The 27,021-nt window shown below is 48.1% G+C and overlaps 1 protein-coding gene across 3 annotated transcripts in view; it reads left to right on the forward strand.

Moving 5' to 3' along the window:
- Positions 1-27,021, forward strand: part of GATB (glutamyl-tRNA amidotransferase subunit B) — a 77,071-nt gene that overhangs the window by 39,349 nt on the left and 10,701 nt on the right. For all 3 annotated transcript variants that reach the window (XM_067736683.1, XM_067736681.1, XM_067736682.1), the window contains 5 exons: positions 3,230-3,343; positions 5,599-5,683; positions 6,391-6,435; positions 8,407-8,596; positions 20,168-20,301. In XM_067736683.1, coding sequence (XP_067592784.1) covers positions 3,230-3,343; positions 5,599-5,683; positions 6,391-6,435; positions 8,407-8,596; positions 20,168-20,301 — 568 coding nt within the window. The remainder of the gene's footprint in view (positions 1-3,229; positions 3,344-5,598; positions 5,684-6,390; positions 6,436-8,406; positions 8,597-20,167; positions 20,302-27,021) is intronic.

Here is a 27,021-nt window from a genome sequence, read left to right on the forward strand (position 1 = left end):
ACCCGAGGCCCCAGCCCCAGGGAGCTAGAGGATGAGCGTCCAGGAAGGAGCCCAGGCAAAATCCCTGAGGTGAGGAAAACGTACAGTATATGCTTGGAGGTAACACAGGTGGCAGAAGACCACTGTAGGGAAGGCGCGAGGAGCAGGGCAGTGTGGCCTCAGGTAAGACTGAAAAGGTCTGCGAGGGCTAGATCACCAACAATGATAAGAAGTTTGGATTTCATTCCAAGGGCAGTGGGAGGTCAGGGAAGGGCTTTTAAGCCAAGGAACAACATAGTCGGATTACCGTTTTGGAAAACCACCACGGCTGCTCCATGGAACGTGGCTGGTGTCGGTGAGGATGGAGAGAGCAAGATGGTGGGTTCGAGGTGGTTTTTAGAAATAACAGGATTTTTGTTAACAGGCTGGTGTAGAAGGCAAAGAGTCCGGAAGAAGTCAAGGAGGCTTGAGGAACGAGGTGGCGGTGCCATTTGCTGACACGGGGAAGATGAGAACAAATGTGCATGTGTTGCAGGGGCAGATCCTTTAGTTTCGGAAATTGAAATGCCTGGGCCACCTCCACGTGGAGATGAAGTAGGCGCAGAGGTCAGTGTGGATGGAGTTCAGAGTAGGGTTTTGGCTGAAGAGAGAAATTCAGGAGTTATCAGAACTTGAATGGTGTTTAAGACCATATACATTTACAGAGAGAGTGCAGGTAAAGAAGACAGTCCTGAGTCTGGATGGGAACAAATGACATGGACATGGAAAGTGTCCAGGAGGTAGGGGCCAGCTAAGGGTGAGTAAGGTCACAGCAGCCGAGGGAGGAAGATGTTGCAGGGAGGAAGCGTTGGTTGGTAGGTCACATGCCGCCGAGGGCCGGCGTATCCAGTGAGGGGAAGACACAGCGTGTCCTGCGTCCGTGGGATTTGGCAGCCAGGGGTTGATGGTGACTTTGACAAGGCGTTTTGCAGAGAGGTAGGGACAGAAGCCAGGCTGACATGGGTGTAGGAGTAAATGGGAGGTGAGCTCACGGAGATGAGACGCCAACAAACAAGCAGTACTTGTTTGAGAGGATTTGCTGAAAAGGAAAGCAGAGCAATAACAGCAGAATGATGAAGAGAGAACTGGGTTCAAGGGAGTGGGTCTTTGGGGTTTGTTTCTAGTGAGAAATACTGTTGATTATGGATACACATGCATAGAGGGAATGCTGAAGAAGAGGGTTAAGGAGTGCTGTGGGAGAGAGGAGAGAACTGAAGGAGTGATGTCTTTGGGAAGGCAAGAGGGGTGGGAGTTTTAAATCTGGGCTCCATTCCCAAGGGCCTTCCATCTGGTCTCAGAGAAAAGACTAATTCAGAATAGACTACAATCGTGTGCTCTACTGACTGCATGTATTCTGGTAGCTCCGAGGAGCCACCAGTGGAGGCCGGCCTACGGATGAGGGTTTCCAGGAGGAGAAGGTGGTACCACTTATGTGGGACCTCGAAGGATGAGCTGAGGTTGAAGGAGGGCCAGTAGCAGGGATGACGAGGGCCTGTGGGCACCAGCGAGCAGACAGAAGCTTCCCTGATGGGAGGAGGCTTTCTCAGGGAATGAGCAGCAGGAAATGTGGGGTGCATCGGTCAAGACCAGACGAGGGCTCTTGCATACCAAGCAGAGGAGGTGGGATGACCCAGTGGGAGCCAGCTGTGCACTTGATCAAGTGCTGGGAGTGGATGTGGCCAGAACCGAGCTGGAGCGGGGCGGGGCTGGAGCAGGAGGGGTCACTGAGTTGAAGGTCAGGATGGGATGCGGGTGCTCAGGCAAGGATGGCAGCCGTGGGAATGGAGAGGAAGTGACAGCTCTGAGGGATGTTTGGGGGAAGGAACTGACAGGATCTAGTCAGTTAGACTACAAAGGGCCAAGAAAACAGCAGCAAAGGATGCCGCAGGGTTCCTAGACCAAGAGTCTGATGATATCAGGGGTCGCTGGGACTTCTTGAGATTCAAGGAAGCACATGTTGTCCTAAAGGGGCTATGGGATTTTGTAGAAATGTGAGAGGTCCATTCTGGAGACATAGAGTAATTTCTGGGCTGAAAGGCACCTTTTCCCTGCCTGTCAACGTGGGTGGCCATTGGAGCGGCAGAGTGGGAATGACAGAGACCTGTTGCAAGGGTCTCTTTTTCTTGGCATGGAATATATTTGAGCTATTTTATTATTTTAATATGCTTTTGCTATGAAACCTTGGAAAAGAAATTGCTTTCTTCAGCCCGTCGACACATTCCTCTTTGGCAGATTCTTTTTTAGTTCAAAGACTTGCCTAAGAAAAATCCAGCATTTTGTCTTCCCCTTTTGTTCTGTTTTAAATATTGTAAGTGGAATTGGAGAACAGAGAATTGAGGCCTTACCTTGCAGGGTATAAAATGTGATGATTTCTTATCTTTATCTCTCTTTGGCTTGAGATTTTGCCTCCCTATCCTCCTCAAGAGCCTCTTGGCCCTCTCCATAAACCACCTGCTTCCTTAGGGATTACTGTTCCCAAAATGGGGCGGGGGGGTGGCTTGCAGGGTCAGAGAAGGTCCTCCCAGGATGGGGATGGCCCCCTCTGAGTCCCTCCCCCACAGACCGTCCCCTTCATAACAGCACTGTCTGTCTGCTGCGGCAAACCCTTACAGCAGTCAGGAAGGATTCCGAGTCCTGTTTACGGAAGGAAGAGATCATTACAGTACCTGGAGGAAGGACGAGGGGAAAAGCCCAGGTTTCTGGCTCTTGCCCTTGAGCTGTAAATTCTCAAGGACCCTCTTATAAATCTCTCGGAATCACTGTTGGAAATCCACATTCCATTGGAGAGCAGTGTAGGGCTATCACATGATCATTTCTGAAGCCTTCCCCCACAACCCAGCTCTGACACTTTGAAAAACACTTCGGAATAAAACTGCAGGGTAAATCTCCATTTTTAACAGTGTTGTTTTTCTTATTTGGCATGAAAGAAATTAGATTTCCCAAGCCAGTATATCCAGAATTTCTCCTGCATTCTGCATGTGCACAAGTGCACAGAAATATATACACACACACCCCTCAGATGCCTTAGGACCATCATTTTCGCAAGTGGGCAGAAGTCAGTACTTCAGGACCAACCTTAACTTCCTCTGAGGTTAGGCTGCTGTAACTGAACAGGAACTAGAGTTAGACGTTGCTTGTACTCTCTTGCCTTGAAAAAACCACGATTGCCTCAGAGAATTTCTAAAGTGTTGTCTTTTTTCTTTCCTTACAGAGGGCCAGTTGAGAGTGGACGCCAACATATCTGTGCATAACCCTGGGGAGCCTTTGGGCATTCGAACCGAAGTAAAGAATCTCAATAGTGCCAGGTTTTTGGCCAAAGCTATAGGTGAATGTCAGCTGTTACTCCTCATATACTTCTTTGTATCAGTTATCTATTGCTGTGTAACAAGCATCCCCCCCCAACTTAATGGCTTACATAATAACATCTCAACTTCAGAGTTTTGTGGCTTGGGTGGTTTTTCTACTTGTCCTGCCTTGGCTCATTCATGTGGCTGTGGGGAGCCGGCAGCTCCGCTGAGATACAGGGTCCAAGATACCTCACTCACGTGTTGCAGCCTTGGTGCTGGATGTCTGCTGGGCTGCTCTACCCACGTGGGCTTGCTTCATTCACTTGCCTAGCCCAGCCCTTCTTATTTGGCGGAGGGGACACCCCAGGAGGATGAAGGCAGATGCCTCAAGGCCTCTTGAGTCATTAGCTCTAGAACTTGCACAGCATCTCTTCCAGCACATTCCATTCAAAGCAGGTTCAAGGGGAGGGGAAATAGACTTCACCTCTATGGGAGGATCTGCAAAATCCTGTAACTCTGTTTTTCCATGTACCACATTCCTTCTGACCAGACCAAACTGTATAAAGTCATATTTGTTCATTATAGATGGCCACGATTTGACCTAATTGGTCAGTATGTTTTTCTGCTTTTTACCGTTTTAACTAATAGATTGCTTGGGCCTGTGTAATCAGGTATTGGTCTTGTTTGTTCACATTGTGGATCTTTCAGTGTGGACAAATGTATACTAGTAGTTAAAATCGAACAGTTGAGCAAGGTCAACATCTAGGGTGGTCCATAGAAGTTGATATCTGTGAATGTGAGGGGAAGACATCTCAGAGGAATGAAAATATTCTTTAAAACCAAAGGTATCTAGAGAGGAAGAGAGGAGGGAGGAGGTGGAGGTTAAGGTGCACCCTTCAGGGTACACAGAGAACGGGACGGATGAATGTGGAGTCACAGCCAAAAGGTTTAGTAGCATCCTGGGTATTAGAAGGAACACAAAAAAGATTTTCTAATCTTGTATAAAATTTTATTATCCTGAACCTGAAATGATCAACTAGCCTCAGTGAAAACACTTTGAGTCTACAAGTTTTCAGGAAAAAAGCATTAAAATGGTCAAGGGGATGACTTACAGGAGAGGAAGGTGTTGGGGAAGGTCCCCGCGTAAAGACAGACTAACGATGGTGGACTCTTCTGCCTGTAAAAGGAGACACAGTCCAGATTTCTGAGGCCATGATAGGTTTGGGTTAGGGAAAACCCTCCAGCTCAGGTTTGTGAAGGGGAAGCTTGGAATGAACAGAAAGAAAGTTCTACTTCACCTTGTAGGTGATAAGTGTTCTGGAACTCATTATTCTAAGAGGTGGTGATGGGAACCTAAAAAACAAGATTTTAGGTAGATTCATCCCTGATGACTTATGATGGAGACCCCTGCCTGATTTTGGCTGTCCCTAACCTGTTATTTTATGAAGGACCCTTTGGAGTAGTCTGAGACAGAATTCTACCTGTGGTCTGACTCAGGCTGGAAGAACCGAAGCTTTACTGTTATGGGCTTAATTCTTCAAGCCTGTAATTTTTCTACCCCATGTTTCTCCCTACATCACGCCTTTTAGCCATCCTCTTCGTGTTGCTGCTTTTTATCAGCTATGATAAGAGTTTGGATTTGGGCAAGGGCAGGTGGTACATGTTGGGCGGGGAGTTGAGGGGGGAGCGGAGGCTAAAGCTGTTTTCATAAGGAAGCTTAGCAACTGTGGCTGTGCTTTGCTTACCACTTCTGCCTTGTTGGGTGGTGAGGGAGTGTGGCATAGAGCAGTGGCTGTTCATCATTTGGGGTCATAGATCCCTCTCCATATTTTGGAGAGAGGGTCCAGAGTTTTTATTCTGGACCCTCTCTCCAAAATATGTGCCTGTGCACACATGCACGTTTGCATATAATCTCAGGAGGTACTAGAACCCCTTGAAGGCCACCCATGGATCCTGGGATAAAAACTCTTGATAAGCAGCGATCTTAGATCTGGGGTCATTCTGCGTAGATATTGGTCCTAGCCCTGCTTCTGCCACGTTTTGTAGCCTGTACTGGGTTACGCAATCTCTCTGAGTCTGGGTTTTCTCAAAAAGTGAAGAAGCAGAGCTTCCTAAAAGGCCCTTTCTAGCATGATTATTCTATGACGGCAGCAAGAATAAAATATAGCATCTGTGGGAAGAATTATAAACAACTCCCTTGATTAGTTTTTGACATAAAGATTGAAAAAGATGTCTAATTATTGCTAAACTGGATGAAAGGGATCAAAATATGATACTAAACTATTATTTTTAGACTATGAAATTCAGAGGCAAATCAATGAACTCGAGAATGGAGGTAAAATCCTGAATGAAACTCGCTCGTTCGATTACAAGCTGGGGTGAGTTTGCATGACAGCATCTTGAATACAGGTAGGTGGGGCTCCAGTCTGGGCTCACCACAGACCAGCCATGTCACCTTGGAGAAGGTACTTAGCTTCTCTGCACTTTGGTTTCCTCATTAGTAAAATTAGGAAAATACGGTACCCTACAGGGTTGTGATATGCCCTCTAGGGCTGGTAAGAGGTTTCACCTGACTGCCATCAGACTTGCTGAGTCTTAAGTCCTGGCACTTCCCTGGCTTCCAGCTTACCTCCTTTGTTCCAAGAATTTTTACTTCCTTAAATTCTATCAGACCTAAGTTCTGCCAATATAAGCTAGAAGTGGAAGAAAGCTTAGAACTGGTTGTAGTGGTGTCTTTTTCTGTTTAGATATCTTTGAGTCTAACTTTCTGACTCTGAATTTTGAGGATTTTATACACTTAACAGAAGACTGGGGAAAAAAGCTCAAGAGCCTAGAGTTTGAGCTGGTTAAATGTTGGAAACGTTGAAGCAATTTCTTTTCTGTTCTTTTTCTTTAATTATCATGCTAAACATTTGTCTTTCTTTAATATTATTTCTGCAATGTATTCATGAAAGTGTCTCCCAAGGAAGGCTGAGGAGCTTGAATCCCCTGGGTTCCCTATTGGTAGGGGAACCCCTGTCTGCATCTACACTAGCTGACGCTGCATGCAGCATTTTTAAAATGTTTTCTCATTTAACTGTCACAGGTGCACCGTGCCGATGAGAGACAAAGAAGGAAAACAAGACTACAGGTGGTTACTCCTCTTGTCAAAACACCATTCTATATTTGGGTCATATTCCAGATCCACTTACAGACCAACATAATGATCCTAGATTGCTTTTAGGAACCACTTTTCCTTGTTGTTGTCGCATAATGGAAAATCTAGGCTTCCTGTTTTACGTGTACACTGAGAGGAAGAGTATTTTCTTGATTTGGTAGCCTTGGAGTACCTTATTTGACAGGATTCAACAGCTGGAAAACACTTGTTCACTCACCTCTGTGTCAGAGTTTTCATAATTGAGCTAAGAGGATGGCAGTTGTGGGGTGGGGCCTAGGCTGTTCTTATTCTCATGTTCAGTAATTAATGCAGTAACACTGAAGTTCTGTGAGAAGGTAGAAAAAAGAGATGTATATGTTAATGGCAGTTCCCTTCAAACCTCAGGTGATGCTGTTTAACACGTTAGGCCTCATTTGAGATCCAGAAATAAAGCAAATAATAAGAATAGCTTCCAATAAATTGAGACTTTTGTTTCTTCCCAGTTTAGCAGACTGCAAAAATTAAAGATTTAAGCAACAAAGTGGTGGGGGTTGGCACTTTCCTTTGCGAAGTGCAGGAAGAGGTAAGAGTAGCCATTGCTGTCAATGAGGAACAAATATAGCATCGAGATTTAGGAAAGACAAAGCTCACAAACCCTTAGAATGCATGTCACCTCAAGGACTCCTCTTGTGTGTCTGTCAAAGTCACCATTGTTCTAATTATAGTGATCCCTCTAGGTTCAATCTGTTCTTCCTAAGAACTTCTTTGTTTTCCATTGTCGCCCCTACTCTGTTTATGCTGCTTTCTCACTGAGCGTGGAGTTGGCTTTTAGCACAGCCAGTGGCTTCAGCTCTGTCTCTCAGGTTAACAGATGGGATTCAGGAAGCCTCCCTTTGGTTTCCTCTTGCCTTCAGAAGTCAGACTAATTCATAGCACAGATTTGGCATTGAGGTGATGGGTTGCTTGCCCTTCTGTGCTATTACGTTGGAGCCACCATTCTGCATTACCCTGCTTTTGCATAAGCCCTTTGACAAATATGGGCAGAGAGAAAACGTTAGAGTAGAACAGAGGGAAGGACATCTTTATTTCACAAGAGTATATGCAGCGGTGCGGCTTCCACATTTTTTTAAAAATTAGTTGACTTTTTTAGAGCAGTTTTAGGTTTACAGCAGAACTCAGTGGAGATTACAGAGTTCCCATATACTCCTTGGTATGTGTCGTATCCCCCCACCCACACACACACAGAGGTTCCTCTGATAACATCTTGCATTAGTGTGTAGTGTGGTACCTTGGTTAAAATTAATGAACCAATATTGATACCTTATTATTAAGTAAAGTCCATAGTTTACATAAGGGTTTGTGCTTTATGTTGTCCATTCTGTGGGTTTTGACAGATGTATAATGACATGTAGCCACCATTACAGTGTCATAGAGAATAGTTTCACTGCCCTAAAAATCCCTTATACTCCCTTTATTCATTCCTCCTTCTCCCCTAGCTTCTACATTTTATTTAGGCAAAATCCATTTATTTCTTGCACTTCTCAAGAAAGAAAGTTTTCTTTTTCTTTGACTTTTCATTTGTTACACAAATACTGCTAAAAATATTTTTAAATTTATAGTCTTTCTTCCTAAAAAGTAAATTGTTCTCATTTGGTCCTATTTTTTCCAGCCTATGTCTTTATGAATATATACTTTATCCACAATTACAAACCACAGTGTGGCATCAACATGGTGCTGTGCCTTTTTCACTTAATGCTCGTTTAAGCATAGAGAGTGGTGGATTTGGTCATTTTGACCTTACACTTGTATAAGGACTAGTTCCTGGAAAACTAGGAGACTTGATATTATGGGATGTTGGAAAATATTTGCAAGTAACAAGGCATCCAGACACACACTTTCATACGATAGGTTTGTTTCTTCCAGCTAAACTGAATACTCAGTCATGCCATCTCCTCTGTGTGCCAGGTTAATGCCGGAGCCCAACCTGCCCCCGCTGCTGCTCTACGACTCGGGGTCCCTGCCCCCTGGCACAGACCCGCAGCAGGTGATCAACATCGACCAGCTCCGGGAGCAGCTTCCCGAGCTGCCCCGCGTGACCCGGGAGAAGCTCGTGCAACAGTATGGGATGCTGCCGGAGCACAGCTTTGCCTTGCTGGTGGGTACTGATCAGAGGCTGCGATCAGCCCAGCAGGGGCGAGGGATGCTCCTCAGGGGGCTCTAGGTGCAGTGGCCCATGCCTTCAGCTGTACCGTAGAACCAGGCGTGCTAACCTTCCTCACCAGCCTTTTTGGTAAATGCTCCTCCGAAAACCAGAAGATGAGGCAGGATCTCGTGTCAGTCATTCCTTGTGTGTAGACACGAAGAGCTGCTCACAGCGGCCGTGGAGGCTTCTTGAAGACAGTCCAAATGTTATGGATGAGTGTTCTCCCTTGCGTCTGCAGGACAAAAGGAAATCAATATATAGGCTTTCTAGATGTCTGGCAGTATTGGACATGACAGAGTCTGGCAGGAAGTGGGGTTCTCAAAAAGCCAGCCAGTTGTTTTACCAGTTATAGAAGAAACATTTATTCCACATGAAATGCTGAAAACTCTGACTAAAAGTGTTGGTCCTTAGAGGATGCATCTGAAGGGGCTGTTAAGAATCTGACACCATGGAGATGTGCTCAGGGATTTTCCGTCCTTGCCAGGGCTGTTGGGCTTTGCAGTTTCCTTTGTCACGGCAACATTAAAGTGACACAGCGTCTGTGAGAGTGGCATTTCGTCACAGCTTGTCTGTCAGGGAGGATGAGGAAAGTTTCTCTGCTGCATCTCTCGGGGATGAGGTGTCTGCCACACTCATCGTGTGGAGCGCAGAATCCCTGGAAACGCTGGGTTTTGCATTGTAATTGACTGATAATAACTATGTAGGGATGTTAGAATATTCTTATTCGTATACATATGTATATACTTCAATAACAAAACTTGGCCATTTCTGGTACAAGGTAGGCGAGCGAATGCTTGTTGAATGAATGAGTCTCTCTTTATCATCCATTGATCAGCTCATTTGAAAAGTATCCAGAGTATACAAAACTCAGTTTTGTTAGGTCGACCTTGGAAAAACACACGAATCCTAACAGGCTTTCCGGCTAATAGGTGTTCTGTGCGAGATGCACACGAACCCTCTTTCACCACCAGTGATTAGACACGATGGGTTATTTTCTCTTGCTTTAGGCAGAGTTGCTCACCACCTCCCATGGGCTGCTGTTGTATCTTATTCACACCTCTGAGGTGATTATGTCACTGTATTTTAATTCTTTGTTAGTGTATTTCGTTCAGTGCCTTGAGGGCGAGGACGGTTTCATCCTCTCCCTCTGCTCCATTACTCCGCACAGATTAGCACATCAGCAGTGCTGACTGCCAACTCTTTGTAGGAATCAGTTAGTGAGCTTCTTGTTCAGAGCACCTCTTAACCTGAAACCTCTGGCAAGTCACGGCCTGTTCCTCAGTTGATTTAACAAACCTGAGTTTTAGTCTTACACATCTTCCCCACCATCTTGACTTTCCAGCCCACTTGAAATAAACTTCAGACTCAATACTAAATGCTAAATTCCAGTCCTGCATTTCATAACGGATTTGCCAAATTAAATAAGGGATGGGAGGACACAGACCGAGGCTTCTCAGCCCCAGGGATAGTACCCTCACCGCCAGCAAGTTCTCTGAGGCAGAGGCACATTCGCACTTGTGTCTGTGTCCCAGGCTCTGCTCCCGTGACCTTCAAGTGCCACAGCCTAGGAGGTCTTGGATAGATGGTTGCTGAGGGTGGCAAGTGAGTGAGTCTCTGTTTTCATAGTTTAAAGGCCCTGTTTAGGGAAACTTATTTTTGATCTCTTCAGTACAGCACTTTTACTGGCATCTCCTGTGTAGCAGGTACTGAGACAGGATCAGGGACTCTCCTTTTTGTTTGTTTGCTCTCCAGGAATATGTACAGATGACACTACAACTAACCAGTCCCCAGGGCAGACTGCACTAGATAGATGTGTGATGTAGGCTGGGAGCCCAGAGGAGGTAGTGATTACCTTGATGGAACAGAGGGGAAAACTCTCAAGAAGGAGGTGGTTTTTGAGCCAGTTTTATAGGGACTTGTTTTTTTTGATATACTAAAAATATGCTTATTTTTATAGCTTGCAGATAATGTAGTAGGTGACTCATTTCGGTTTTTTCTTTTTCTTTCAATGGCTAGTACTTGAAATTTTCAAGACGGTTGAGAAGAGAACTTAGTAGGAATGGAAAGAAGATGATTCAGACAAATTTTTTTTTCCTGAAATTAGGCATCCTGAGCCCTCGATGACTTGATAATCACTGGAAGCTGAGTTACTCGTAACATACCCGAAAATGGTCTGTTCACGTTTTTTCCTCCCTTCCTCAGAAACACAACAGATTGCTGAGAAGGGCAGATGCACAGATCTGATGAACTCTCTTTCAATTTAAAGAGTGCCCAGGAGTATTCATTAAATCAGTAGCCGTGGTGGAGGTCTGCTCTGCAGAGCTCCGAGTCCACACTCCTGCCTTTGGGTCACTTATTAAATTAAACATTAAGCACATACCCAACCCCGCACAGGCCTTACCCACAAATGATTAAAAAAAACTTCAGAACTTAACTCTAGTCTTTAATTTTTTTTTAATTGAAGTATAGTTGATACACAATATTATATAAGTTACAGGTGTGTACAATACAGTGATTCACAGTTTTTCAAGGTTGTACTCCATTTATAGTTGCTGTAAAATATTGGCTATCTTCCCTGTGTTGTACAACTCTAGTCTTTAATTTATCTTGTCGTCCTACTGTGTGGTGAGCGCTGAATTGCCTATTGATCATTTCTCCTTGGCATTTACAAAACTCTAATATAGGTCTATCTTAGCATTCACCACAAAGCCTGGCGCACAGTAGGCATCAGTGAACAGATGGACAGGTAAGTGGATGAATAGGGTACTGTCACAATACTCAGGAAGGTCCTGGGAGAAGCAGTGTTCCTGATAAAGCATCCCTGTTTCCAAAGGTCAGATACATAAACCACCCTTTTGACAGCCCAGCAAATCACAGGGTGGTACCTGTGTCCTTGAGCTCCGGGGGAGAAGCCTGGGGTTTCCGCCTTAAGCTCACCATGTGCCGTGACCAGCCTCAGGTCACTTGGTCTCTCTGACTCTTGTTTTCTGAACTGGTTTCTTTAGGACATTAAATATCTGCATTCTGGTTTCATCTCTTAAACCCGTCTGATAATCCCCTCCCAACAGGTAACCTGTATGACTGTTTCTTCCTCTGGCCTCATGAAAAGTATCATGTCCCACCTGAAACTTCAGCCTAGTGAGCTAACCTTTCCTCCCTATCTTGTGTCAGACTCCCTTGATTTCTGACCTCATTTGTAAGGATTATGGAATGGACATAATGGAAGCTGAGATCACAGCATTAGGATTTTGAAAACTGAGAGATTCTAGTAGCGGAAGCACAGCAAGTTCTTCTCTGAGTCAGTGTATCCAGGATTAATTATGAGAACAGTCAAGGTTATATGCAGGTACGTTTTTCTGGTAGATAATCCCAGGTGTTTTCTTTGGGGGCATCTCTTCCTAAACCTTGCTTTGCTGGACTTGGAACGCAAACGAATTGTTGTCATTGGCTTGATAGGCAGCGCAGAGTCGAGGCTGTTGGCTAACAGCAGGTTGTGCGGTTCACAGCAGACCACTTTCTAATCCATCTTCCCAGCACCCCCTGCTGCCGGTACCATCCATCACCCCATTTTCCCGGTGAGGAAACATCACCTCTGTGGTTGAGTGGTTGAGTGTAAGACACTGAGTGACTTCATCAGGCCTGTGAGGGAGCTGACTGCAGGGCCCAGACTCTTTACTTGCAAGCGCTTCTGCCTGCTGGCACATACAATGTGCCACAAGGCCAAGTGGAAATAATGTTTCAAGTTCATTGCTGTTTTCACTCACCTAACAGAGAAAACAGAATGTTTACTTTTGTGGATATTAATGCTTTCTCCAGCCCCACTGACGCTTCATGAAACGGAGCCATAGAAATCAGTCTATTTAAAACTTTTGCCCACCCCTCTAGGTTTTTAAGATACCAGCCTGCCTATAAATAAACATAAAAAGTGCTGTCTACTGAATTTAGTGAAAATCAGTCAACTCCAATGAAAAGCAGAGATTTTATTCATTTTCCAAGTAGAAAATTTAAGTCAGAGGAAAGAAATGTAAGCTCTTCTCTGCAGTTTTATTTATTTTGTTTCTTAGACTTTCTGCCTTAGGTACTTGGCCCCTTCTGATGGAATCATTGAGAAGGGCCTCCACATAGTGCATGGGGTTTGTAGGTTGTGTGGGATGATTTTGCCCAGTTCCTTGTGTCATGCACTTGGTAAGAATGCATCTGAGCTCACAGGGTGGCTGGCTGTGTATGAATTCAGTGGACAGATTTCAGTGTCATCTGTCGTGGGAGGTTTAGTGGAGGAATGACATAGCAGCCTCAATTCAGTGTTTCTTGAGAGCCCACTGTACTCACCACAGTGCCCTATGCTGTTGTCAGATGTAAGAGCTTTATCTTTTCTGTGTTGTGTTTAATTCTCCTGAGGAGCCCTGCAGGCCAGTGGGTTAACACACTAAGAGACAGACACTCTTTTTTTTTTTTTTCCTGACACATAGTTGATTTACAATGTTGTGTTAATTTCTGCTGTACGGCAAACTGACTCCGTTATACACGTATGTACATTCTTTTTTATATTCTTTTCCATTATGGTTCATCCCAGGACATTGAATATAGCTCCCTGTGCTATACAGTAGGCCCTTGTTATCCATCCAGTCTGTATGTAATAGTTGGCATCTGCTAATCCCAAACTTCAATTCCGTCCCTCCCCCACTCCCCCCTCCCCCTTGGCAACACAAGTCGAGACAGACACTCTTTCTTTTTTTTTCAAGATTTTTTTTTTTTTGATATGGACTATCTTTAAAGTCTTTATTGAATTTGTTACAATATTGCCACTGCTTTATGTTTTGGATTTTTGGCCCCGAGGCATGTGGGATCTTAGCTCCCTGACCAGGGATTCAACCTGCACCCCCCTGCATTGGAAGGCAAAGTCCTAACCACTGGACTGCTAGGAAGTCCTGAGACAGACACTCTTGAGTCCAGATCTCACCTCTTGCATTGAGGAGCTGGGAGGACTCTGAGAAGTTACCTGAAGCTGTTCCCTGCCCAGAGGAAAGAGGAGGGGAACGAGTCACTTCCCCAAAAGGTGACAGGCACAGCAGCGTCTTCACGGAATCTAAAAAGTCTACATACAGCTGACCAGACTCCCAAGAACATGCTGCCAGGGTGCAAGAGCACCAGACAGCTGCTAGCACATCAGGAGCCACGCAGGGCAGAATTTTAGGAGAAATCCAGCATGGCTTCTGTGAGACTGGAGGGAGATGTGATTACCCTCCGAGTCAGTGACTTCTGCTATGTGTCTGTCCGTCTTTGTGTGCAGCCTCAAGATATGTGGTCTTATTCGAACAAATTCATTTGCCCAGCTGGTTATTCCCCATTTAAAGTCATAATCTTTTGTTTCTGACATCATGGAAAGAGTAAGATGTCTCCGAGGAACAAAGAAACAGAAAGGATATCATGATGGTTGGCTGTCGAATGGATTGTTTTCCAAGAGTTTTGCTATGGGTCTCTCGTTACCTTGAAATGGCCTGGTTTTCTGTCTGGATGAATTGCCTATAAAATAATTTCCCGTGATAGATATCTGTCTATCCCATAGGTAATACTGCTTTAAAGCTAATAGTTAGAAAAGCAACTGAACCGTATGGACTGCTTTTAACCGCCCAGACTTATTGAGTAGCAGAGGACTCACCGTGTAACCACAGCTGAAGGAAAATCCATTTGGTCAACACCATCGCTCACCATATTTCAGCTTCATGCACTTTACAAAATCGATTTTACTGTTCATTTTATAAAATTGCCCAGTGCTCGTCAGCTTAAGGGTGCTTTCACGGTTAGTCTGTGCACCGAAAAAATAACCCATGTTTTTATTCTGGTCAAGTCGAATCAAAAGGTGCGTCTTCTAACTTGACTCCCGCAAAACCCACAGTTCATTCACTTCAGGTGCAAATGGCAAGGGGCTTTCTGAGGTGAGTCCCCTCTGGGCCCAGGCACCTGCCCACTGGGGGGTGCAGTCCTGAGCGCCAGCCTTGGGGACTCTCAGGGACTCTGTCCCCAGCCCATCCCGAAGCCTCATTTCCTGTCTATACAGTAGACAGGTTTCCTTTTGGGGACAGTTAACAGAAAGCTTCAGCTGAGTAACACAGGTTTCGTCCGTGTTGGGACCATTTTGACAGCAGTGGTTTTAGGCTCACTGAAGTGTGATTACCATCAGAATTGATTTCTTGACAACATCCTCTTTGTGTCCGATTCTCGCAATCTTTGGTTATGCCTGTCTGCTGTCAACTTTTATTACCTGAATTATTTGGATTTTGATTGTCCAAGGGAAAGTCCTCCTCTCAAATTGGTTTCTCTCAACGTCTCTCCTGGAGTGAATGCATCACAGAGAATGTAGACTCATTTCCGTGCGTCTAAGCCGGGGGTCAGTGAGAACGCTCCCGGAGTCCAGCTCAGAGGTGTGTGCTTCCCGGCTTTGCTGGGAACAGAGCACAAGTGAAATGGATGGAACCGGAGTTTCACTCAGATTTCAGGGGCTCCCAAGCTCTCTGGGAACGTGACCCAGAGGTGGAAATTGTGGGGACCAGAATAGGACTGTAGACCCATCTAACCATGTATTCCTTGAGTCAGGCTAAAGAGTCAGTTTCAGAGCTGCTTGAAAGTGGCAGTGATGGTTCAGGATTCCAGCTTCCTCCGCACACTCGGTGGAGAGCGGTGTTTTCTGTGCCAGCCTCACACCACCAATTACCTTTTGTTTTCCCCACTGATGAATCCTCTGGATGAGTCTTTTTTTTTCCCTTCTCTCTCACTGAAGGATTTCCACAGCCCCTCCTTGTTTCCGTGAAAAGCAGAGGGAGGCCGTTCACAGCAGAGACCCCCCCTCCCGCCCCACTGCAAGTCCCAGTCCCTCCCATGGCCGCCCCTCGTAGGGGCCTCCTATCACCTCATTTCCATTTCCACCCCAACACTAGCAGTGATGTTATCTTCAGGGCCATGTTTCACAAAGTTTTGGGTCCGAGTTCTTTTTTTCTCTCACCTTGTAAGAAGGATTAGACTCACAGGAGTGATGTGGAAGCACAGAGCTCCCGTCGACGTGCAGATGCCGGGCCCTCTTCCCGTGGCGTGGCCCCTGTGGGTACCTCCCTTCTTAGGGCTACTCCTCCTGGCTCCTGTGAGTGCAGCCCAGGCGGAGCTGTTGTCACTCAGTTGCGGGTACGGGGTCCCCCGAGCTGTCAGCCACTCCCCCCCACAGCACGACCTGCCCAGTTAGGTATAACCTCGTGCGTGAGTCACCCGCATCGGAGGAGCCAGAGTGCGAGGAAATACCATGTGCTTGACGCCGAAACTATGTGAGTGACAACAGGGTTTGTTTTGCAGTGACAGGGATGCTGCAGAATCAGGCAGCACCCACGCAGGTGCGCTCCCTGACTTCTCTGGGGAGGGGTGTGGAGGGCCGCAGGAGAGAGGCTCCGGGGGTGTTCCGGCCACCCTCCTGTCCCCCCGGAAGCGCTGTATGGGGGGTGCCACCGTTCCTCTCCCTACCCCCCCCCGACCTGGTGTGTGTCAGCCGCGGCGGAGAGCACCACGTGGTCTAGGTGTAACCTGGCAATGGCAGCACCTGAACTCACCATTTTCTCCTCCTAATTTCTAAGCTAATTGCTGAGGGCCTTTGCTACATTTTTAATATGTTAAGAACCTTTCAACAGCTGGCAGCTCTCAAAATCATGCAAGTGGTGGGGAAGTGCATTCTTTGGATGGGCAAGTTGCCTCGTGTTGTGCCCAGCCCTGGCGGGTGCTCAGTTTCAGTCCCCAGGAAGGCGGGGATGTGACTGTCCTTTGTCAGCGGCAGCGGAACCCAGAGGGTGAGAGCACAGGCTGCAGAGTCCCAGCTGTACTGTTTTCTCACCGTGGGACCTCAAGCAAGTCAGTGCTCAGAGCGTCCCCACCTGTAAAAGAGAATTCCACTAGTGCCTCGCCCACAGAGTCGTCGTTGGCACTGGATGAGTTAATGTAGAGAAAGCACCCGTTATTGTTGCTGTTGAAACTACTATTAACATCATTAGCAGCAGCAGTAGCCACGTGCCGTCCCCACCCTTCCCCCCGCAGGGCTGCCCGCTGATCCCCGTGTAGCAGGTATTCAGGCAATAAAGCCAGGGTCCCCGTAGCTGACGGGTCACTCCCTGCCACATAACCAGCTGTCCCATAACGTGTGCTCTGTGGCCTTTTTCTTCTCCGAGTCTGCCACTGGGCAGCTGTCTCTATCGGGTTTCATTCGCCTTCTAAATATAGTCCAGCCTCATCCTGCCTATCATCAGATTCCCAGCGTGTGTGACTTAGGACAGGAATGGCAGTTGAGAAATCAGCCTTCCTCCTCTTGCAGCAAGATAGTCTTCTGGCATTTGGTCATCTCTGAAGGTAGGCTGGAAAAGTCGGCTGCGGGGCACCTGGCTTTAGGGCCCGATGCAAGTGTGGGTAAGGTTCCTTCCCAAAGCAGCAGGGAAGGGAAGGTGACCCCTCTGCCTTGCCTCACCCCAGCAGTGACCAGCGGACAGACCCACTGGCAGTGGAGGGTTCGTGTCTGCATCCAAGAGGCTGGCCTGGCATTGGCTTTGGGTGTCATGGGATGCTTTGGGAAATTTGATTAAAATGTGAAAAGGATGCTTCCCAGTTAGTCGCAGAGCTGTAAAGAGTGTCTGGTGTTACACAAAAGCCAGGACCAATTGTCCATGCCACTTGGGCTATCTCTCTCTTTTTTTTTTTTTTTTTTTTTTTTTTTTGCGGTACGCGGGCCTCTCACTGTTGTGGCCTCTCCCGTTGCGGAGCACAGGCTCTGGACGCGCAGGCTCAGTGGCCATGGCTCACGGGCCCAGCCACTCCGCGGCATGTGGGATCTTCCCGGACCGGGGCACGAACCCGTGTCCCCTGCATCGGCAGGTGGACTCTCAACCACTGTGCCACCAGGGAAGCCCCGGGCTATCTCTTGAAGGAACAGTTTGAGACATAGTCGGCCGGGAGACTTGACGCCCTGTGTAGCTGAAGGTTCAGCTCTGTCTGATGTGGGATAGATTAGTGCTGGCTTGTTGCCTCTGAGAAGGACATTAAGGGTTCCCTAATGCAGTGGCCTTTTTGCGTTGCTCTTTGTTTTTTTTTTTGCCTGCACCACGTGGCTTGTGGGATCTTAGTTCCTCGACTAGGGATTGAACCCGTGCCCTTGTCAGTGAAAGTGCAGAGTCCTAACCACTGGACTGCCTGGGAATTCCCCTGCGTTGCTCATAATATGGTTTTCATGTAAGGGAATTAACTGGTCCATTGTTTTCCCAAGAAAACCAGATGGCTGCGCGGCCATGTTCACAGGGGCTCCTGAGATCTGGGCCAAGCATTTGCCAATCTCACAGAAAAACGAAGAAGGCCTTACCTAGAATGCTGTGTTTTTCTCTTGGTAAGCGGGCTTCTGATGTAAAGAGCCCGAGCGGGCAGCCCATGTGTGACTTTGCATCCATCTGTCATTCTCCGGGCGGGGACAGCTCGGCCTCCTGCAGCCCTGCTGCCTACAACTCGCCCTGTCACGATCGCAGACTTTCCCATCCATTGCAGATTGTGTACTGAACCCACATATCCCCCAGTGAAGCACAGCCCCAGCTCAGAGAGGCTGCCTCACAGCACTGACACGAAAAGACAAACAGAAATCTGACTTGCCATGTTATCCATCCAACAACAAAACCACCCAAGGGTAGAGGAATAGATATTCATCACGTCCCAGCAACTCAGCCAGGCCTGTGAGTTCAGTATTTCTAGGTGGACTTAGAATACCTTTCCTCAGCAAAGCAGAGTCCTCCTGACAGCTCTTTTCACCAGCAGGCCAGCCTCTCTGGGTTAGAACAAAGGGAATCCCACTTATGTGATTTGGGCCGGTAGCCGGTTTTCTCCCTCTCCAGTGGTTTGTGTGCCATTGTGGAAATTTGAATACTTTTCCATAAATTAAACAGAACTTTCTCTTCATGCTGCCTGAATTTGCCTTTATCTGTAGTCAAGCTTTGGCTGCTGAGGTGGCCTTTGCCCAGGTTTAGCATGAGCAGAATAATACCATCAGCTTGAAAAGAGATTCAGGAGATGATTATGGGATGATTCAGTAGGCTTGTCACCAGAGAATGCAACTGTTATAAAGGGCACGCAGTTCGTTTTTGTTTTCGTTTTTTTACGGAATTTCTATTTTAGCAGCTGTGTGCCTGTGTGTTTATTACAGCATCTACAATCACGAAACATTGAGAGCACTTTTGTTAGTGTGCCTCGCTTCTTCCCAGTATCGTATTTTTCCAGAATGTTCTTTTGGTTAATGAAGTTTCTCTGAAAGGAGCGAGGGTGAGAGCCTTACCTGCAATATAAAGTTAAAAAGGAATATTTTAAGGAAAGCGTGGTTTGATTTGAATTTCAGCAGGTAGGGGAAACCTACTGTTTAAAATGCATTTGGAACCTTCAGCCTCTCAAATGTGGGTGGAACATGTTTTTATTTTCTTCATTGAAAAACAAGGGCTGGGCTTAGCCACATTTCTCGGTTTTGCCAAATCCGTCTGAGCAGGCAATGTACTGTATAATTCAGTGAGTGCCTTGGGGATTACTCTTAGGCATAATTGTGGCAATTCCGATATTTAAAGGTGAACATGGTATGATAAAGGGTGAGCATTCACATGTGATTTTTTTTAAGAAAACACAAGGCGATGGGAGACGCTGATTCACCCATCGATGCTAACCAGGCAGCTGCCGTGACCCAGCACTGACATAGCTCTAGTCCCAGAGAGAACGGGCAGCGTGGCCCCTGACTCACAGAGTTGGCAGTCCGGAGGGGGAGGGAGAGTAGGGGCTTCTTCAAGCACGTCTCCTTGATGAGCCAACCCAGGTGATTGTTTTCACAGAGTGCAGTGAGAGCCAGGATCAGCTGGGCTCAGAGGCCTGGCACTACCCTCCACCCATCACGTGGTCTAAGTGGGTCACGTGCCTGTGTTCTTACTCATTTTGAAAACATGTGAAAAACACTTCTGTCCGCTCTGGGGATGATGTGAAGATGAGTACAGTTACGATCCACGTTTGATTTTTCAGAAGTAGAATGTTCTGTTTGTTCCTTCTTGGTCTGCTGCTTTTCTTACCTTCTTTTTCTAGCCATCGCTAGGACTTACAGGAGCAGACAGGCCTGGAAAGAGACAGGACGGTAAACTCAGGCTAGACATGCTGCTCAGGGATAAACGTTGTAGGGTAGGGTACCCATGGCTGACACTGAGAGGGCGAATGAGTTTAGGGGATGTCAGGTTTCATCGTCCTCTGGTCCACAAAGTCCAGGCTGTCTGCAGTGTGTTCCTTCCTTCGACAGACTGCTGTATAAATGCATGGTGACAGTAGTAGAAGTAGTAGAATACTTGCTGTTTACTGAAAGGGATCAGAATTTTCTGGTGACATCCTTGTTTGGGGAAGTACCAGTAGATGTCTCAGGGATGCAGAGGGTGACAGTTTCAGAATACTGATCTTTCATTTTTTGGAGGCTTTATATCATTTTCTTTTTCTTTACAGAATGAAGTTGGCCTACTGGAGTTCTTCCAAAATGTGATAAAAGAAACTAGGGCAGAGCCAAAAAAAGTGACTAGTTGGGTCCTCAACACTTTTCTGGGCTTTTTAAAGCAACAGAACCTTGCCGTCAGTGAGAGGTGAGTGGGGTCTTGGGGCGCATTTTCCTTTCTGGTGAACTCTGTGTCCAGAAGCAGTTGACACAGGGCAGGGCTGGTGTTCTGCCCTCCTTCTTCCCCCTCAGGATCTCCTGACGAGACACAGACATCCCCTGTGAATGTCAGAGTCTAAAGCTGTCCGCCATCCCCTTCACATCTGAAAGCTCATTTATTCCGATCTCTGACCGTCCACGCTGTCCTTTGTACTGTGCTGGGCTGGGGACCTACAGATGAGTAAATGAGGAGTGTCCTACCTGCAGGGCATCCAGGCTGTAAGAAAGCAGACAGTCGGCTCAGTACGATCCCGTTACACCGCAGGTGTGTTCAGGCCACCATGAATGCACAGGAAGGGGACCTGCACCGAGGCTGGGGCGTCCACCAAGCTTTCCCTCAGGAGGGAGAGCGAGTTTCCCTCAGAGACCAAGCCCTGAGGAGTTGCCAAGTGGAGGGAGGGTTCCGAGCATTCTGGACCGTAGATGCAATTGTGCGACACTCAGAGACAAGAGGCGTGGTGGGCTCAGGAGGCCCAGAAGCTCCAGGGTGCTCGGGAGGGAGCAGGGGAGCTGCAGGGATGGGCAAGGCCACCCGGGAGGCTTCACACGCCTTTGTCGGCAGCTGTCAAAGGCCTGAGAGCACACACTCACTCCAGGTCCCCTCTGGGGGGATGGGATGGAAGATGGAGCCGAGGTGGGAAGCCCAGTTGGGTACCTCTTACAGGAGCGCCCGTGCGAAACGCCCTGTGCCTGGGCCCGAGTGCGGTGGACCAAGGTGCGGATAGTGTTCTCAACTCCACATGACTCCACCTCCCTCACGCGGGCTTGGGGCGAGATGGAGTGGAGCCTTTCAACCTGGTGGGAGGTAAAGGAAGAGGGACAGGTGGGGAGGATGCCATGTTCCTGTTGGACATGCAGGGTTTGAGTTGCCTGTGGGACAGATGTCCCCCTCGTGGGGTGACTGATAGGCAGTCAGATACATGGGCCTACATCTGCTGGGAGGCATCTGGGAGTGTAAATCCGAGAGTTCTCACTTGTTCAAAACTCAGCACCTGTTAATTGAGACTCTGCCCTATGCTAAGTTCTGTGCTGAGCGTGGGGAAAGCCGGTCCACGAGGCAGACGCGGTCCCCGTGGTCCTTACAAAGCAGCGAGTTGGGTGCCCTGAGAAGGGGGAGAGGAGAGCTGAGCTCCCTGCTGAGTGAAGGGTGAACGGGGCCCAGCAGGCCAAGTCCAGCACACGCTCCAGGCGTGGAGAGCAGCGTGTGCACGTGGCTCGAGGGGAGCCCGAGCGTGGCATCTCGGGGAAGGCAGGGCACGGCCCAGTATAAGCGGATCGTGGACTCAGCAATGTGTAGATGGTACTGGAAGCCGTTGGAGCAGGTGAGAGCTGTGGGGAGGATACCGTGTGACCAGGCCTGAGACTCCCTGGACTACCCAAGGAGCATGGGCAGGGAAGGAGGGACAGAACCAGGACCATGGGTGTCATAGGAGCCAGAGAAAAGGAGAGTGTGAGGAAGGAGAGAACGGGCAGCAGGTTTAAATGTGGGTGTTCATCAGGGACACACAGGCAGGTGGCGCCCCGCGGGAGGCCGAGCTGTTCTTGGGGAGCGTCGTTGCTGCAGCAGCGCCCACGGCCATATGGGGAAGCAGAGCCGGGGAGACAGGCATGTGCTGACTGATACGTGAGTCCAAAGAGTCGTCTGTTCGGAGAAGTTACCCCTGTGCGATGCTGGCTTCATGTTCGGCCTCTTGCTCGCAGTGTGTTTGCACAGGTACCAGTGTGGCCATGTGGCTCTGTTTCACCTCCTCACGTGGCTTCTTACAGCCGTGACCTTGGATGAGTCACCCTCAGTGCCGTCACTGTAAATGACAGTGATAGTGCCTGCCTCCGAGAGTTTTTGAGAGGAAAACACACGGCGCCCGTGGGCCCTTAGTGTCCATTTCCTTCTCTATTCCGTGATGGTATGTGAGGTACCAAAACGATGTCCCCCCCTTCCCGCCCCGATCCCCAAACTCCCATGGCATCTGTTGCCTGTTTCTTTCCTTCTTGTCCTCTCCGGTTTGACCTCTCTACTCAGAAACTTCAGTCTTCACACTGAAAAGCCCGGGCCCATTCAGGCAGAGTTGATGGAGGAGGTATAGCTGTACCAGAGCCTGAATGGCTCTGGAGAGGTCTTGGTGAAGGAGGGGCCAGGAGACATCTGTGAGGAACCAGGGCGTGGGGATGGCGAAGAAGCAGCAGCTTTGGGGAGCAGGGGGAGCATAGCTGGGAGGAGCAGAGGGTGGAAAATGGCAGAGAAGTACAGTTGACCATATGATTGGGGTCGAGCCGGAACATGGAGGGTGTGGAAAGTCGCGGGAGTTGAGCCGTGAATCCAGCACTGGCTGTAGAGCACCCTCTGTGCGGAGCTCGTGGAGAGCCAAGCAGGACGCTGGCCCGGCCCTTAAGAAGCTGTGTCCTGGGGAGGACTGGACTTGTGCACTAATGCTTTTACCTCAAGGCAGAATGGAGTGCTTCTTGTTTAGAACTAGTCAGTGCGGTGCAAGCAGAGAGGGACGAGACCACGTTCACCTGAAAGGCTCCGGGAAGGAGTGGTTGGAGCTTTGGGAGGAGATCTAACTCTTAGCTTTAAAAAGCATTTTCCATGTTGCTGACTGATTGCTAGAGTACTGAATTTCAGTCTCAGCAGAGACCTGAGCTACCTCTGGTTCAGCTCTTTCATTTAGCAGAGGAGGAAATCCAGGCCCCTAGAGGTAAGGTGCACAACTGCTCAAACCGGAAGCCAGCCCCCTGACTTCCAGACCAGTTTCTCTATATGTTGATCTGTGACGTGAGGGGTTTGCTAACAACCATTTTAGGAGCTTCTACAGGAGCTGAGATTGATAAATTAGACTGTCAGGGGAACTTGGAGCCTCTGGTATTTATCCAAACAATTCGTAAGCACTAGAGTCTTAAGAACTCCAAGGGGGGCTTCACCTGGTAGCGCAGTGGTTAAGAATCTGCCTGCCAATGCAAGGGACACAGGTTCGAGCCCAGGTCCGGGAAGATCCCACATGCCGCGGAGCAACTAAGCCCGTGCGTCACAACTACTGAGCCTGCGCTCTAGAGCCCACGAGCCACAACTACTGAAGCCCGTGTGCCTAGAGCCTGTGCTCCGCAACAAGAGAAGCCACCGCAATGAGAAGCCCACGCACCACAACGAAGAGTAGCCCCTGCTCGCCACAACTAGAGAAAGCCCGTGCGCAGCAACTAAGACCCAACACAGCCAAAAATAAATAAATAAAATGAATAACTTTATCAAAAAAAGAAAAAAGAACTCCAAGGGCACCAAACTCTAAATAAAAGTGTGCTTGGTTGTTCCAAAGTCAAGGAAGGAGGAAGCTAAGCAACAGTTCTGTGCTAGAGTTTATGTAGAACAGGAACTGAACAGGAAGCAAGCTCTGTGTAGCAGCTCTCACAGTCTACACAGTTCAGACAACCACTGCCTGGGCTGCATATACCAGCCTCACCTTGGAGCAAACATTAACCAGTGAGCAACCTCGGCAGCTGGGCTAACGTTTCCAAAGCCTAGAAGGGCAGTAGCTGCAAAGCTAGCAGTAGTCTCATGATGACACCAGGCAAGGGACACTCCAGAGATCACGTTGGCAGGAAGTGATTTTGCAAGTGAGCGTTCATCTTTAAAGACCTCTCAGAAGACTGGTGTTTAAAGGGTCTGGCCAGAAAAGTGCTTGTTGAACTTGGCTTTTTCATTATTTTGAGCATATTGCTTTCTTGGTTAATAACTCATAGCTATTCATACCAGATTTGATTTAGTTAGGAAAGTGGAAGTTACTGATTCCCTGACCAAATATTTCCTGGTAATATCAGGCAGGTGCAGCTGTCCAGTTGTTCACTCCAGCCGAGGGCCTGAACTTGCGGGTCAGCTGCGGGCAGCAGCTCCTGAGGCACTAGGAAACCAGGGAAGGCCTTTGAGCTGAGAAGGGGCTGAGGCTCACAGGAGGATTAGTCCGGCAGCGTGAGATGCGGGGCAGCGTCCAAGAATGGGATGTAGGAGGTGGGAGCCTGTTAGAGGTCACAGCCGCGGGCCTGTTTGTATACAGCCTGTGAGCTAAGGATGATTATTACCTCGTATATTTAGAAACCAAAACAAAGAAGACTGCATGACCGAGACCAGGTGTGTCCCACAGAGCCTTAAATATTTGCTCTCTGGCGCTTCCCAGAAGTTTGCCGACCCCTGCCTTAGAACATGTGTGGGGAGACGGGAGCCCGGGCCACTCCTCGCCAGCGGGAAGAGGTGGAGGAAGGCAGTCAAGGAGGGAAAAGAGACTGGAGGCCCAGGGAGAAGGGGTTTTCTCAGGGGGTGCAGCAGGGTGGGAAGCTATTATGTTTGGTAATTAGTGAGGGGAGGTGATTTTAAAAGAACAGCATCTGCAGAGGGATAGGGTTGGGATCCAAACAACAAGGGCAGACAGTAGCCACTGATGCTCTTCATTGGTAAAAAATAATAATAATAAGGTCAGGCAGAATCAAGTGACTGCAAGACCACTTGGAGGCACTGTCAACACAGGGCAGATCTGAGCGCTCGTGAAGGTGTGGGGTTAAAGCCGCAGGAGGGAGGAACCCGGCGTCCGAGTAGGATGCGTAGGAGTGGCAGGTGATGCAGGCAAGAGCGTGGGTCCAGGGGGCTGTCTGATGGAAGAGGAGGAGGCGGGCACCCCAGAAGATTCTGAGCCTTCCATCAGTGGGTGACCTTATGATGCGGGAGGTGAGGGTCCGTGCTGAGAAGGGGCGTGGGAAGGAGACGCTCTAGAACAGCAGCTTGTGTGGGAGTGCCAGGCAGGGGCGCTGGGACGTTAGCGAGGTGAACAGAAGGATTGCTGAGCAGCCGCCTAGGTGTCCGTGTCTCCCTGTCTTTCTCCGCGAGCCTCTGTGTCCCATGAGCTTGGGCCTAAAATGAGCTCAGGGGTTGCGACAGGCGGCACATTTCACAGGAACGGGGGTGGCTGTGGAGGTGTCAGGGTGTCTGCTTCCAGAATCCAGGCTGGAGATAGAGTCGTGATCCCATAAGAGCTCTAGGGGATTGGGTGAAGTTGGAAGGCTTGAGAGATGCCATTTCCCCTCGTCTGCAGATGCGCCGGGCTGGGGATGGGAGACTAGCCTTCCACGTCGGGCTCTTCTTTAGTGGAGACACACCCACGGCCCAGAAACCAGCGTGATCTGACAGCAGCCAGTTGTGCTGCTGCTGCTGTTCCAAATCGGCCGATTTATTTATTTAACCTGATGAGGGGGGCCTTTCAAGGCCAGGGTGACAGGTCCTGATCTTTGTCATCGTCTTACTGGAGGTGAGCCCTGGCACAGCTGGAATTAGTAGACACAGTGTCCCAGTTGGGGGGAAGGAGTCTGTGACACAGATACTGCTGACCTACTATGTGTCGAGCACAGTGGGTACAAAAGGGCGATTGAGAAATCCCAAGTCAGTGGAGGTATTTCATAGTGAATGAAGGTCATTGGATGAAAGGCGAAGTATTTTTAGTCATGCTGTACTCTATTTCTGTCCTTCTCTGTCTTCACATCCCTTTATCATCAGCTCACGTGGGAGTGGGGACCCTTTTGTTTGCAGGCTTGAGAAATCTAGTTCAACCTCAGTGCTTATTACAGGTTCTACACACAGTCTACACTCTAATTGGCCTTTATGTTTACTAGGATCATAGAACATCCAAGAAACCCGAATTTATTTCGGGAATTCTTTATTACTTGTCAATAGGGTGGGAAGTTAGAGAAAGGGTGTCTTGATTTCCCAGCCCTCTGCCCCTCGTCCTGCTGAGATTTAATCAGGGTGGTCCAGACACTCTGCAAACCTAATATCCTCTTGGAATGATCTTTTATCCATACTTCGGGATAAGCAGACGCTTGCAGGACAGTGGGCTGCCTCTGTGTGTCAGCTGCCTCACGTGAACAGCCCTGTGAGGTTTCACTGCACCTGAGTCAGACCTGGTGCACTTGCACTCGGTTGGCCTGGAATTCCGGGAAATTGGAGTAGGGGCTGAGCGGTAGTTTCCTTTTTACTATCTAAGAGCTTAACAAAGAAATGAATAGTGAGTAATGGGAACTGAGACTTAAACAGAAGGTGTTTTCAAGTAGTGTTAAACGTTCCAGAAGCTTTCGTTTACACAGACACACTAACGTGCTATTTATAAGTCGTTCCAGTCTATTTAAAACTGGTCCCCTCATGACCTCAGACAGACAGCGTTTCATTAGCCTAGTTGCTGCATGTGTTTAAAAGTAGCAAAACTATGTATTTTAAAAGAAATAGTCTGTAATTCAGTCTTTTCCACTAATCCTAGGCACTCACCGCCCCCCTCACCCCAGAATGTCAATTAATGACACTTTACGCCTTTGGTTGCCTCTCGTCCTTTTATATCATGGGATCTTGGCAAATAAGTCCCTTCCTAGAAGTGTAGGCATAATGAATTCCAGGCCCTTCTGTGAGAAGCTGTTGCGAGCCTGCGGGAGAGAGCAGTTTGTGGATGCCCATGAGGATGGCTGACGACATGGCTGGTAGTCACTGCGTCCCTAAAAGACAAGTTCTTACGATTAAAAAGAATTTATATTTGCACAAAAACACTCGAAAACTGGCCTTGTTAGCAGTTTTGTTTGAAGTACTTTTTAGGCTGATCTTTCAGTCGAAAATATTTAATTACTGGGT

Source organism: Pseudorca crassidens, chromosome 4, assembly GCF_039906515.1.
Source record: "Pseudorca crassidens isolate mPseCra1 chromosome 4, mPseCra1.hap1, whole genome shotgun sequence".
Lineage (NCBI taxonomy): Eukaryota > Metazoa > Chordata > Mammalia > Artiodactyla > Delphinidae > Pseudorca > Pseudorca crassidens.